At 50.6% G+C, this 14,488-nt stretch overlaps 2 protein-coding genes across 3 annotated transcripts in view; both read right to left on the bottom strand.

The window, feature by feature from the left end:
• LOC135459918 (sodium- and chloride-dependent betaine transporter-like) overlaps window positions 1–1,997 on the bottom strand; it is a 37,541-nt gene extending 35,544 nt beyond the window's left edge. Inside the window, exon 1 of one of the 2 annotated variants that reach the window (XM_064736391.1) lies at window positions 1,931–1,997. The gene's annotated coding sequence lies outside the window, so the exon portion shown is untranslated. Of the gene's footprint in view, window positions 1–1,562; window positions 1,572–1,930 lie in introns of those variants that run through there. The other variant, XM_064736401.1, reaches the window with a different exon arrangement.
• A 6,670-nt stretch (window positions 1,998–8,667) lies between these two features.
• The window catches only part of LOC135459909 (sodium- and chloride-dependent GABA transporter 2), a 31,644-nt gene continuing 25,823 nt past the window's right edge, over window positions 8,668–14,488 (bottom strand). Inside the window, exons 9-15 of the mRNA XM_064736378.1 lie at window positions 14,124–14,248; window positions 13,549–13,661; window positions 13,265–13,402; window positions 12,120–12,222; window positions 11,418–11,518; window positions 10,189–10,359; window positions 8,668–9,170 (exon numbers count right to left, since the gene is read on the bottom strand). Of these exons, the coding sequence (XP_064592448.1) occupies window positions 9,051–9,170; window positions 10,189–10,359; window positions 11,418–11,518; window positions 12,120–12,222; window positions 13,265–13,402; window positions 13,549–13,661; window positions 14,124–14,248 (871 nt within the window). The 3' untranslated portion in view covers window positions 8,668–9,050. The remainder of the gene's footprint in view (window positions 9,171–10,188; window positions 10,360–11,417; window positions 11,519–12,119; window positions 12,223–13,264; window positions 13,403–13,548; window positions 13,662–14,123; window positions 14,249–14,488) is intronic.

The following is a 14,488-nucleotide window of genomic DNA, read 5'->3' as shown; positions in this document are numbered from 1 at the left end:
GCACTTACTCTGCAAACAGGTCCCTGCACAACGGGGCAGCGACCTGGGGTGCAGCCCAGGGGTGCTCCAAGGGACAAGACAGAGTCTGCAGGGTGCCTGCAGGGCTGCCACCTCTCTGGGGCAGCAACTTCATGGAGCAAGATGCCAGCCAGCAGCCCTGGGCAGGCCAGATGAAGAGATCAGGCTGCCAGCCCCAGCCCTGCTTGGCCAGCTGCTGGGGGTGAGGGCTGAGGGAAGAGTGGGAAGCAAAGCTGATAGAGCAGGAGAGCAGAGGAGCCAGCACTGCAGGCAGAGGTTCAGAGGTGGGAGAGCAGCACAGGGAATTTGGCATCACACTGCTCTAGGCACTTGTATCTAAGCTCCTCCAGGTAGGCACACCCTGCCTGACCTCCCAAAAGCACAGCCTGGGGACACTTGCTGTCAGTGATGAGAAACAGGAAGCACAGGGGAAGAGCACTCAAGCAAGACACTTCCAAAAGCCAGGAAGGGCTGAGGGATAACACATTGCCTCATGCTTCCCAGCAGGGAGGTGAGGGGAGCCAACAGTGTGTGTGGCACAGCCTGGTCCCTCAGCACAGACGTGTGTAGCCAGCACAGAGCAGGGCCACAGGGCTCCCTGCCATGATTGTCCCCACACTGTGCTCCCTGCTCAGCCCTGCACAAGCCCAGCACCCTGTGTCAACCCTGGGCAGGCTCAGCCAGCTCCAGCTGGTGCTCAGGACAACTCACATCGGGTGAAACCAGCACAGACACAGGTGCATGGAGACCATGACTCCAGCAGTGCCTAAGTGTTTTCCAGCAGTTCCTGCCATAATTGCCATGACTGCATCGCACCTACACCCTCCAAGGGGCCTGGTAGCTGCTCTCCAGCCTGGGGCACCCAAACTTTCCTCTAGCCTGCCCAGGACCACAGTCAGGTAGAGAAACAGCCCAGGCTCTTCAACCTGCTCTCTGCAAGGAGCACATCTGCAACCAGGAATCCAGAAAAGTTGGGCTGCTGCAGAGCTGCAAAGGTCAGGTCCAAGGTTCAGCCTCTCGTATCACCAGCTGTCAAAGAGGAAAAACTAGGGCAATGGTATTTCCACTGGCATGAGATGAAAGCCCTGATTAGTAGTGATTACTTTAAAAGCACTGTTGATTTAAGAAGACACAGATCAGGTGTTATGAAACCCTCATGTGTTCTGCCTGCATTTGTTCACAAATATGCCCACAGATCCCAAGAGTTTAGCACTTGCAGAAAGACATGCACTGTCTCCCTGCCTCAGCCCTACAGGAACAAATTTGATAAAAACTCTGGGGCCAGAAGAACAAGAAGCGCACTCCCAGGCTCATCTTTAAAAACTGCAGCTCCCAAATCAATGCACTGGGGTCAGCACCTCTGCAGGGCAGCACAGGAGGAGAGGACTCATGCAGGCAGTAGCTGAAATGCCTACAGCCCACTCCACTCCCAGTGCCTTGGTTCCTGTACCTATTATCAACCAGCCAGCTCTGCCCTTCATCCCTGCCCCTGTCTCGTTCACTGTTGTCTCTGTTCTCAATATTTCTGCTCTCTGAGTACTTACCTGTCACTCTCTCCCTTTTTCTCTGCTGCCACAACCTTCAGGATCAATTACCCATCCTTCAGGCATCTCTTTGCTCTCAGCTTCCTGGTGCCCCCTGTGCAGCATCTCAGCCTGTCCTTTCTTTTTCCAAAGGAACCATTGAAAGAAAAACCTCTTCCCGGGGTTGATCCGAATCGATTATTTCCTCCTTATTGTCCATCTCACTCTTGCTTCACTGAACCTTGGGAAGATTTTGCCCTTGCAGATGTGCTGGCCCACTTTCCAGAGCACAGCAAGCAGCTGGCTGCGGGAGGACGGGAGCCATGGCACTCCCAGGGTGACACAAACACCCAGCCAAGATCCGCTCAACGAGCAAACGCCCAACTCACCTGAGCCCAGCGCAGGTCTCCCCAGGCAAGCCCCTCCCGTCCCACTGCAGTCCAGGCAGGGAATCCACTGACTGCCAAACAGATACCGCAAGAGTTAAGGCAGAGACTACCCTCTCTCCTCCTCCTGTCCCACCCCTTCCAGCAGCTCCCCCCACCAAATTATCACCCAGCTCGTGCGTGGGTGGTGGGACGTAGGGAAGGGAGGTGCATCAGGGCAGAGGAACTTTCTCCCCTGTTCCCTTACAACATGCACCTCTCCAAACCTTGAACTGTGGCCCTGACAAGAAAGCAAGATGAGAAAGCAGCCACAGGCAGGCAGGGTGAAGGCCCAGAGTTTGTAAATATCAACTACAGCAGTCAGAGAATAACTCCATGTCCTCTTGACCTCTGCAGGGAAGGAACTCTCCCTTGGCAGACCCTACAGCATGGCCCAGGCTGGCTGCCACATATTCCCACTGCTCTGGGGCTCCACCACTTTAGTGGGATAGGGGCATCCCTCAATGTCATCCTACAGAATGAATCTCCACAGAGCATTACATTAAACCTCCTGTGGCCAAGCTCAAACCTCACCAACACCATCAGGTAGGTGGAGCAAAAGGCAGAGCGTGGGTGAAGAAGGAACATTTGCTCTGGGGTCATGCAGACCCCTCCATGCCTGTGCCATATGCTGAGAATACAAACACAGCTCAGGGACAGAGCTCTGTCAGCAAGGAGAGGCACTGCTGGAGTCTTTACAGTGTCTGGGTGCTCACTAGAAGTGAGCAATCCCTCTGTGGTTTTGTCCTGGCAGCTTTCTTTGGGTCCATCTCAGCTTTGATGCACTTCTCATGACCAACACCAGTAGCAGGCATTCCAGTTACACCGTTTTTATCAAGATACTTCAGCTCAGCTTTTCTCTTTTTTTAATGGTTGTGTTTAATGCTATAGCTCTTTTGTGTTCTGCTTTGTCTGCCTATGTCCTGCCAAATTCCTATTGATCTTTTCATGCTCCCACGTGGTCAAACCAGAGCAGCATGCAGGAGGGAACATGGGACATATCCAGCACACGCTCAGCTATGTCTGCACTCCCCAGAGGAGCATTTCTCAGCCTCTTGGTGGGAAGCTGACAGGAGCTGACAAAAGTCCTCAATGCCACAGTGTGGGGAAGGAGTAGGTTTACCTGCCTGCACACTCTATATTGGTTGTTTATAATGGTGTCTCCAGAAAATCCTCCATGTGTGCTAGAAGCCAGTGAATCAGATCCCATTAGAGCATGCTGGATTGCCCTGGGGACAAATGAGGCTGGAGAGATCAGGGGAATCAAACCTGGACTGAGTGGGATCCTCAGGATAAACCACTGAGGCCAGTTCTGGAGGCAGTAAGGGAAATCATCTCCATTTACTTGGGGCTTTTTTTGGGATTAAACTTTCCAAGTATGCCATTTTCAAAGCTCTTGGCTTTCACCTCCCCCACAGGCTGGTTGAGTGGATTGGTCCCATACCCAAAGAAATACAGGCTGATTCTTTCCTTGTGGGATCTGGCATCAATATCAGACAGGACAGGCTCCATCTTCTGCCTTTTAGGGGCTGTCTCCAAAGTCCTGAAAGACTGCAAGGTGAAGGAGCATGTGCTGGCTCTGCATTGCCTCTGACCTTACTCGTGGAGGACAGTGCCACTGCCTGTCCTGTCACAGAGGGCTGGCATGACCCAGCACAACTGAGGAAAAGGTGCAATAGAGGTTATCCACATATGAAAAGGGGATTAAGATAAGCCTAGGTAAGCAGAGCTGACCTAAAAACTTGATTTATCTATACTGAAGTGTTCCACAGGAACATGGCAGGGGTTTTGCAAAGCTGTAGATGGGAAATGACCTGTGACATTAAGGTAAAACAAGAAGAAAGTCAACCTAAATGAAAACTTTATCCAGCAACGTGTGAAAGTCATTCTCTAGGAGGTGAAAAAAGGGCTATTTCTGTTTGCCAGCCTGGAGGTACTAGAAGTTACACTTAGGCTTCAGAACTTCCCACCAGGCAATAATTCACAGGGTTTTTAAATCCTGCTATGGGTAGGGACACATTTATCTCAGCACACCAGCTTCCATGTGAGTGATTTCACTGGTGTGATGACCCAGACTGAAAAGCAAAAATCACTTTCTGAGCAGCTCAGCTGGGGGGTACAAACTGTGCTCAGACCCATCTCAGGAGAGAGCAAAGAAAGGGATGATGCACTCCCTGACCATCAGCTGCCACCTTTTCTGGCAGAGTCAGCCCTGAGCAGGAGCTGTGTAGGTAGAACAGGTTTGCTGAAGGATTTGACAATCTGACTGCAGGTCACCCCACAATGAGGGCTCCTCCTCCATAAGTGTGGGTGAGGTTGCTCTTAAACACTCATCCCCAAAAGAGAAGCACTGCTTGCAATAAATGCTGGAAATGTCCAAAGCACCCCCTCCCCAGGGAGCACAAACCCCTCCCAGCCCCTGGGAGCCCTGTTGTGAGCAGCTCTCAACCAGCAGCACTCAGATCTCCACAGCTCTCCCACAGCACATCCTGAGGAAGCCCATCACTGCATGCAAGGATGCACAGAACTGGGAAAGCACTGCTGTCCAACCACACAGAGGGGCTCACTCCCCCTGCAGTTGCCAGCTCACAGCCAGCTGCACGGGTTTCCATCCCCTCTCATGAGCAGAGGAGGAAAACTCTCTTTGAAAGGACCACGCTCCCTCAACCTGCCAGGCTCAGGGCAGCTGGAGACCAGGACTCAGCCTTTGACCTGCAGGATGACTGATCCCAACCTCAGATCTGCCCTGCACCTCCTCAAAGGTGTCCTCCTCCCCGCCCTGCTCACCACCTGCCAGCTGGCAATGCCCTCTTGCCTCTCCTTTTACCATTTCTTTTCTCAGAACAGCTGGCTCTTCCCAAACCTGGGTGTCCCCACCCTTTCCTCCCAGCAGCCAGCTCTGACATGCCTGCAGAGCCAACCCAGAGGAGCAGGCTGCCAACCTCAGCCCACACCAGGGCCACGTTCCCTGGCAGCACTGAGCCCCTGAGCCCGTAACACACAAGGCTTCCAGCCAAAATGAGTCAAATCTCCCCCTAGCCCAGATTTTGGGAGAGGTCTGTCAGCATGACAGCCTATGGGTGAACCCAAACTGTGCTTCACAAACATTAGAGGCTGTTGCTGGGACAGCTGGACACTGGAGCCTGCAGCCCTGGCTGCCCCGTCACTGAGTCACCTGCAGGAGAAACCTTCACTGCCCTCATTTGTCCAGACTAATCCCATCTTTTAACACTTTTGCTAACAAAAGAGGTGAATTGCTGATTGCCCCATGGGCACAGTTCTGCTGCTTCTTCATCTGAGAACACGCCTTGCTGACTGAACACTGTGTTTCCAGGGGATTTTCCCCTAGGCATTGGTATAATTTATTTTTCATGTTTATTGCTAATTTCTGCTTGAGTAAGCCTGTGACTCCTGACCACAGTTTCACTGTAACTAATCACAAGTGAACATAACCAAAGCAACAAGAGCTAATGAGGCTCCACAGAACCCTGACAGGCTCTAGCAGCCACAGCACCACTCCTATTTTACTCCATTCTCTCCTTTTATGCACCATGGCATCCAACCCATTCACTTTTCTTGTCACCAAAATGTGCAATACAGCTCACAATGCATCACTCTGCAACTGCCCTGTAGTTATCACTAAAGGCAAAAGGAAAAGACCTCTCAAGCATGTGTTCAAACATCCCAGGATTTGGGATGCTCTCCATGACAGTAGGTGCATCCTCATCCATGGGTCTGTCCCTGAGATCTGAAGTCTCTCTCCTGCCCTATGTGAGCATCTCCATCCATGGACAAAGAAAGCTGAGTTTCCTCCCCAGGCACCACTGACACAAAAAGGGAAAAGCAGAGCCTGGGTTTCATGGATGGATGGATGGACATCCTTTCTTAGCACCAATAACCTGGGACTGAACCTCAGCAACTTCTTCATTTTTAGGTTAATTTCTCATTTGAAAAAAAAGAAAAAACATACACCAAAAACCAAAACCAAACGAAAAAATTAAAAAAAAACCAAAACACACCAAAAAAAAAACCCACAAAAAAAGCAACAAAACCAAACAAAAAAAAAAAAAAACCAAATCAAAACCAATCAAAGAAAACTGAAAAACCATGACCACCACTACAAAACAATCCATGAAAAAAAAAAAAGGCTTTTTTCATGTCATGCCCATTATCTAATTAGGAATGGGTTGAATTCTCAGGCTAATTGATAGGTTTTGGATTCTGAAGGTGGGAAATACCCAGTGACCACACACCTCTTGTCTAAAGGGAGATCAGCATCTCCCCAGCTGGCAAAAGTATGGTGCAAATTCCACAGACTGCAAGGCTGATCTTGGAGACAATGAAAAGCCATTTCACCATATTCCAAATCATAATCACCATATGCTGAAATTGCCATATTCCAAATTTCACCAAAAAAATCCATTTAAGCATGGGGTCTCTTAAAAGTGTGATGAAAAAAATGCCATGTCTGGAAATTTCAAATTAATTCATTTCAAATTTAGTCCATCAACCTTTTCAATGAGCAAGATAGAATATACTTGATTCATATTTCAAGCCAGGTGTCATCAAGTCTAATACTTTGCTTAAAGTCATGTCAGAAATAAGACACTTATTTAAGAGTATTCAGCAAAACCTTTGGTTCTCTTGCTTATCTGACCTACCTAGCTCATCCACAGCTTTACAGCACTTGGGTCATGTGAGAGCACAGGCCTGGGAGATTTCCTGGGTCATATATAACCAGATCAATAAACCACATGCCCAATTCACTGGATGCCAGTCTATTTTGAAACAAAGCAAGTCACAAGCCTTTCAGCAAATTCACACTTTGCCTACATGCAGCCAAGCAGACTTTTACATCAGCCAGATTTTAGAGATAGCTGCAAACAATTACTGTTTTCTATTATGGTTGAAATATCTTCCCAGTGCGACAAACCTCTTAGAGATATTACTGGAAAAATGAAAGCATAATTCTGTTTAAGGTTAACATTATGTGAATAAAAACATCTGTTGCTAGAACTTCTGTATTGAACTCAGTCCTCTTATTTTTAGAAGTAAATTTTACCAGCCAGTTCCGTTTCCAAGCGGCAGGGCAGCTGGTTGGCTCCATCTTCCCTCACGCTGTGGGTCTCTTCCAAAAGGGGCTTTCCCTGGATTTCTCAGTTCTTTACTACCTTTAGCTCATGTATCACCACAAAGTACAGTGGTAGCAGTGGTAATGCCCATGAAAATAGTGGCAGCCTCCAACTTCCCAGGCAGGGAGGGAAGCATGCAGAAACTTGCAATTTTGATGTGGGAGGTGCAGACCTACCAAAGCGGGCAACCCGTGGTAGTAAAAGGAACCCATTCACCTCACAGTCCATGTGGAAAATAGGCTGGGAAAAGGGAAGACAGGCTGGCAGTGACATGAGGTTTGCACAGCCACGCTAAAAGAGAGGCAGAGCAGCCCCGGAGGGCTCAGCTCTGTGAGTGCTCCCTCCTGCAGGTTAAACCTCCACCGCCAGCAGCAAATCCCCTCAGAACCTGGCCCTCATCGCAATTTCACAGCCTCCATCAGCAGAAGCCCGTGATTCCTTTCCACACAGACCTGTGTCTATGTATCTCAGGTTTCCAGGCTCCAAGAACACTATATTGAGTCCAGGCAAACCAAACTCGGGAAATTGACATTGCCTAGAGGAGCAAACCCGTTCGTGCCACAGTTGGGAGCACGGTTCTGATATCTCGGTTCTGAGATCACGGTTCCCTGAGGGAGGCAGATGTCCTCAGAGAAAAGCTCCACAGGGAGGCGGGCAGGGAGGGCGAGGAGCATGGCGGGGTCACCGTGACCCCGGGCCCAGTGTCCCTCAGCCGGGCCCCGCCGCCTCCGCCACCCCATCCCGAGCGAAGGCTGAGGGCCTGGGGCCACCTTGTGGCTAATGGAGCGGATTGCGCTAATTCCCTTTAATTCGCGTCTTCCTCTGCCCGCGGCACCACAAGCCTTGGCCCACCAGTGTCCTTGTGTGCTTCAGGAAGCCGAGCGCCTCCGGCTGCTGGCTCAGCTCTGTCCAGGCTCCAGCTCCCTCAGGGTTTCCTGGGAGCCATCCAGCTTCCCAGGGTTACGTGTCCTCTGGCTGCCCTCCTCGGATGCTGGGGCCACAGCACTTAAAACACAAGCTCTTTGAGTTGTATTTATTTTACCCAAACAGCCTGGAAACTAGGGGCCCTGTTTGTTGACATAACATGCAGATTCTGTTTCCAACACACAGCTCCTTCTTCCATTCACAGGAAAACCAAAATTACTGGCTCCAGAGCACCTGGGAAGGTAGTCAGCACTGAAAAACACATCTGCAGAGGGGAGGGAGAGCTTCCTATGATTCCTAACAAGAAGGAAACACAAATCCACATGCTGCTCTCAGACCCCAGGAACAGCCTTGGTGACTCATCAGACAGATGACATTTATGTCTGAGATCTGGCAGTGGCTTCAGCAGAAGGTGGCATTGCACTCTTCACCCCAGGTCTGCCACTCAGAGAAGCTCTGGAACCCCTGTTCCCTGTTTTCCTTCCTACCCTAACCAAGCTTCCTCTCCTCTGGCCACCTTCCCATATCACTGTGCCAGTGCAACAGAGATCCAGGCCTGGGTGCCCAGCACAGCTCAGCTGACACACATCTTAACATGCTGTTGGCAAGGAATGCCAGTGGGACAAAATAGAGACAGAGCAGATCTAGTCAGGAAAAACATAGATTTAATGGAATGCATGGAGAAGCTCCCAAAGTCCACACTGGAGCCACAGCTCTGACTCTGACACTTTACTCCAGGGTCAGTCCTTCCTTTCTGCCCACCAGAAGCCTGGGGATGCTCAGGAACACTGGTGCTTGATGTGCCCCTTCAGAGCTCTCTCCAGGGAGAGAATTAAGGTGCATTGCTAACTCCACACACACCATCTTCATGGCAGCCTCTTCATCAGCTCTTCAAATCTTCCAGAGAAGGGAGCTCAGCCCAGAAATCCCTCTCTTCTTGGTGAATGAAGAAGCCTTGCGTTATCCAACATGTGGCAAAGGCTGTATAGAAACCATCCTGGGGGGAGGGAGGGAGAGCCACACTGGTCCTAGCAATGAGATTCGAGCTCTGTCAGCATCAGGAGGCCAGCTCTGGTAGAGGGAAGGGGCTGCTCCGTGCCTGGCCTGGAAGGCAAGTCCTCAAGTGGGCAGGTGAGTTGGCGGAACCTCTGGAAGGCAAAGACAGCACTAAACACAGCTGCAAGGACAAAAAGTGACCTGGGCCCTCCCCTGCAGATCTGCTCACTAAATGCCAGACATATCCAAAATAAGGACAGTCAGTATTTCAGAAACCAAGGGGATAAACTCATCTTCCAACTACTTGTCCCATGGCAAGCATTGAGCACATGAGGTATCTAACACAGGGGTAATGAAGGAAAGCTCTGTCCTCCATTTGCTCCAGCGCTCGAAAGCAGTCTGAAGGAAGGTTGGTGACAAAGTACCTCCAAGTCATATCCTCCATCAGCACAGAGCCTGTGCACACAGGATTGGCTTTAACTAGGACAAGTTCATAAGGGGTTACTCTCATACCACATCATGCTGTGCAGCCTTGCCTTGCCTCTGCAGCTGTTCCCACTCCTCCCTGTGTGTGCTGGACACAGGGGTCAGGGGCCCATTGCTGTCACAACCCATTCTGGAACACTTGCAGGAGGCAGGAAATGAGAGGGATCCTGGAGGTTCAGGACTGTTTGTGAAATCTCACCCTGAAATCATGAGCTGTGGTAGGGGTAGGATGCTCATCTGGAGCAAGGACTGGTTTTCTAGCTCCCTGTCTCTCCAATGTATTGCAGGGCAACCAGCAATGCATCACTCTGGAAGCAGGACAGACCCAGAGCACTAAGACTGATGGGAACTCCAAATTCCCAGTGATCCACTCCATTCCAACTCTAAGGCCTCAGCACAAACTGGTGAACTCAGCTGACCATAATGCTCAGGGGCTCTGGAGCTTTCTCAGAGCAAGTCCTCAAGCCTCAATTAAGGGCAGCATGGAGATCATCTTTATCCTCTCTATCTAATAACCTTTTTCCTGGTGGAACTTAAAAAAACAGGTCTGTTATAGCAATTAACTCATTTAATTGATTTATTCTGGGCTCCTTCCTAATCAACCTGCAACACACAAGTGATTCCACTGCAGGGCTTCAACACAGAAGCACAGCCCATGCCCTGATCCCAGAGCACCAGCCTCACCTCTCTGAGTGAGCCTTTGATGGTGGAGAGTTTGTAGACAACCCAGAGAGGGATGCACACCATGGAGGAGAGGGCCAGCAGCCATCCCAGAGTGTCTCCCCACCATGGGTACACATACTTCTTGTTGTAAGTCAACGGGGTGTATTTGATCAAAGAAAACAGGAAGGTTGCCTGGCAAGGTGAAAGAGACCAAGAAAAAAAAAAATAAGAGAAAGATAATCAACACCATGAAAAAGGAGAGGTCTTCCTGGTAAGTACACATCTGCAGAGAGACTCATGGTGAAAAGGAACACCTCAGGACACCAACAGAGGAGAGACATCATTAAACAGGGTTTGCTGGGACAGCCCCCACAGGCAATGCCAGAACCCAGGATATTCCTCTGCCTGCCCTGGATGCCTCTAGACACTGGCAAGGGGCTCAGAAACCTTGGCATGGATTCAAAAACACCTGTGCCTTGGATTTTAGCAGCCCACAGAAAAAATTACTAACTGTGTGAAGATTTACAAGCCACAAGAGTTTGAGTAGAATGATAGTTAATTTGTCACAGGGTGAAAAAGTAGAATTTCGGGGATTTAGAATAAGGGTTCAAGAAGCAAGATGGAGGAATCTGGGCGTGTTCTGTCCTTCTCCTTCTTGTCCTCCATCTTCTGCTATGATGGTGCCACTGTTTGATTGGTTTAGAGACAGACTGTCTAACACAGGTGATAGGTATTGGAAAATTATTGTAAATAGAGTACACATAGTTCTTTGTATAAAAAGCTAACACCATCCCAAGGGCGGTCAGTGTGTCATAAACTAACCTGCCAGACAGATCTCAGCAGGTCAGAGAAAAAGTGTAATAGATAAGAGAAAATAAACAACCTTGAAAAACAGAACTGACAAATCTCGACTTCTTCAGTCACGCAGCTGGGAAAAAAGACTTTCTAATACCTCAGGAGCCATTTCAACAACAAAAATCTGAAAGGGCAACACTGGTCACGGGTCATGACATCAAGGAGCTTGTCCCATTAGCAAACACCTTTGTCACAGCTCAGCCTCTCCCCATTCCTGAGCCCCACACGTGGCCCCCAAAGCTACAAGGACAAATAAAAAAAGGCCCCCATAGTCCAGGCCACATAATCCCCCATATATATGCACATCCCTCTGTATATATGTAGGTGTCTGTATCTCAGAGGCACCCAGCTCTGCCCATCTTCCTCCCCACAGCTCTTCCTCCTGTTGTCCTCACCATGCAAACTGCAGGGGTGATGAAAAGCCAGCAGTATTTGATGAGGGGCCACGGCCGGTAGCCGATCATATCTTCAATGTTATCGTAGAAACGCTCAGCACCTGCAGAAGACAGCAAGGATGGGATCCCTCTCTGCCACCAGGGAAGGAGGGCAGCAGGGTCTGCGTGTCCAGGGTCCTGCTTCAACACTCTTTAGTTGCAATAGCCTCAGTGCAGCCAACAGTCAGGTCAGGGAGTTCCTCAGGAGGGCTTCAGTCTTTGTCCTGGACTAACTTCCTGTCCTCCCACAACAGATCAATAGGTCAGCAGGGCCAGCCCCTCAGCCTCTCCAAGGCTAGGATTTCAGCACAGGTTTTACCCATATCTGGTGACTGTCAAGACTGTGAGAGAGAGCTCTCAAAATGTTTGAGTCTCAAGCCCTCTGAACACATGCTGAGAAAAGATTTTTCAGATTGCTCCAATTTCCCAAGGAAGGAGTGTCTCGAAAGCAGGAGCACATAGGAGCATGCAGAGGATATCCACCAGGGTGTTCCTGTGAGGAAGTCCCTGCCAGTTGAGTCCAGGGCCACCAAAGCCAAGGTTTAGATTCTGCCTTGCACTACAAAGCACTTACCTAGTTAAGCTACCAACCAAATTTTTGAGAATGAACCAGACCAGACTGTGAGAGGGCAGAGCTGTGGGATCCCCCCAGTTCATACTCACCATAGACCCAGGCGATGCAGAGAGTCTCAAAGATGGCCACAAAGAGCAGGCACATGCCACTGGCAGCATAGTAATCAAAGAGCTGGAAGACATACATCCCACCCTGGGAAGGCCCAAGTGGGCAGCAAGAGGAGAGAGAGGGGAGAAGAATCAGGCAAAGAGCTAGAGCCAGAGCAGAAAACAAACCAAATATCTCCCCCAGAGCTGGAGGGATCTCCCTCTCTGGGAGAGTTTTAGCCTAGAGATAAGGCACATCCCTTGTGCCCAAGGCCCAACAGAGACATGCAGCCACCCTGCTGCTCTCAGGAGTCTCTGCAACCCTTCATTTCAATGCAGGGCAGCACAGCAGATGGCAACTGACTGCCAGAGATTGTGGGGATGTTTTAGGGGAAGACAATACCTAGGCAACTCTTGCAGCTGGAAGTAAGGATGGAAACCCCCCATTTAAGGTACACAATCCATCTGATTGACTTCAAAGTCCCAACTGGCAGAAGGAAATAACTGCATGCAGCCTGGCTGTTTCACTGCCCAGGTCTGCAGGGCTGCCTCCAAAACAAATGGGTAAATCCAGGCACAATGTTGCATGTACAACATCAGAGACAGCTTTTCCAAAAGTTATGCCCCAATGAAAACACAAAGTGCCAAGAGCATTCTGGCAGCAGCAATCCACACATTTATATTGCTAGGCAGAGTTCAAAGTTTTAAACAAGAACAGTTTAGCTCCCAGGCAATTACAAGGGGAATACAGAGGATATCAGTACAATGGAGAAGGGGTGCCCTGAGGCCTGACAAGTTTCCTTATAGCAAATGTTCCTGTAGCTCCATTCAGGAAGAAAGAGAATGACAAGGGCACTCCCCCTCCCATGCAACAGGCTACAGCTGTAAAGGTTTGGCCTGTGTCAAGATAAATTTATAATCAAAACATAGGTTGCCCAGAGCTCCAGCTATCAGTCTTGGCAGGAGAAGTATCAGCACTGTGACTGGCACAAGGAGCAAGGGCTGGAAGGGAAAACACGAATGGCATGAGAAGGGCAGGGCAGCAGGATGGGACTCAGCAGCAAGCTCTCGGCCCCAGTGTAAGACTTCACCACCCACCAGGTCCCACCCTGTCCTGTCAAGGACCAGGTGGTCTGAGCCCAAAATACCTCTGTGAGCATCACCAAGCCAACCAGATATGAGAGGATGGAGACCACCAGGATGAGGGTCTCCCGGCGGTTCTTCTTGCGGAAGATGGTGGGGTACATGTCCACAAGAGCTGTCACAAGACTCTCCACGCAGACAAACTGCAAAAAGCAGAGATCCCACCTCTGTCAGCCCATCCTGGCCAGCTTCCCAGCCCCACTGGCTGCCCCTCAGCCAAGCTGAAGCCTGTCCTGAAGAGACAGTGGCTTTTGTCTGGTAGGGAGTCACTCTGCTCCTGCAGCTTTACCTGGCTGTCCAGTCCCAGCAAGACAACCATCAGGAAGAAGAAGCACGCCCAGAGTGGGGAGAAGGGCAGCATGACCACAGCCCGAGGGTAGGCGATGAATGCTAGGCCAGGCCCTGCAGGGAGAAGGGCTTTCAGAGCAATGCCACAGCAGCAGCACAGCTGGTTCAGTCCTGCCCGAGGCAGCCACCCAGCCAAGGCACAGCTTGGGGCCATGCAGCCTCTCACTCCAGTAATACCCGTGCTGTGCATGAAACTCAGGCTCCTGAGCAGTGAGGGAGAAGCAGGAAGGGAGGTAAGGGGACACAGCAACCTCTGGCTGCTTCACTGTGGCAAGGGCTGGGAGCCAGGGGAAGCCTCTGAGCCCAGGGAGCACAGCACAAGCCTGGGTATTTGCCAAGCAGGCACCTCAGCACCCTCCCCACAAGAGACAGCAGCTGCCTAACCCCAGCCCTCACCCTTACAGGCAGCTTTTATTGGGCTCAAACTTACTTCATCTCAATACTATTCTCCCCCAGTGGCTGGGAGCTCAAGTGGCAGCACCCCCACAGCCCCATCCCACCAGGGCCTTCACTCACCTGACTCAGCCACGTTGGCGATGGGCACACCCTGCTCCTCTGCCATGAAGCCCAGGATGGAGAAGATGGCAAAGCCAGCCACAAAGCTGGTGCCACTGTTGAGGAAGCACAGGGCCACACAATCCCTGGGAGAAAGGGGAAAAGCTTCAGCCAGCTATGACCCACAACTCATGGCAGACCCCCAGGACAGCACCTGCTTTTCTGCCCCAGGCACTGTGTCTCTCCCAACACACCTGCAGCTTGACTCAGCACCAGGAGCTGCAGAAAGATGTCCCAGGCTGGACAACACAGCAGGGCTCCCCCAAGGGAAGCCTTGTCCAAGGACAGCATGAAGATGCATTGCTCACCTAACTCCTTGCTTGTGA

The sequence above is a fragment of the Zonotrichia leucophrys genome, chromosome 1A (genome assembly GCF_028769735.1).
Source record: "Zonotrichia leucophrys gambelii isolate GWCS_2022_RI chromosome 1A, RI_Zleu_2.0, whole genome shotgun sequence".
In the NCBI taxonomy this organism is placed as follows: Eukaryota; Metazoa; Chordata; class Aves; order Passeriformes; family Passerellidae; genus Zonotrichia; species Zonotrichia leucophrys.
This window is presented reverse-complemented; position numbering and strand designations above follow the sequence as displayed.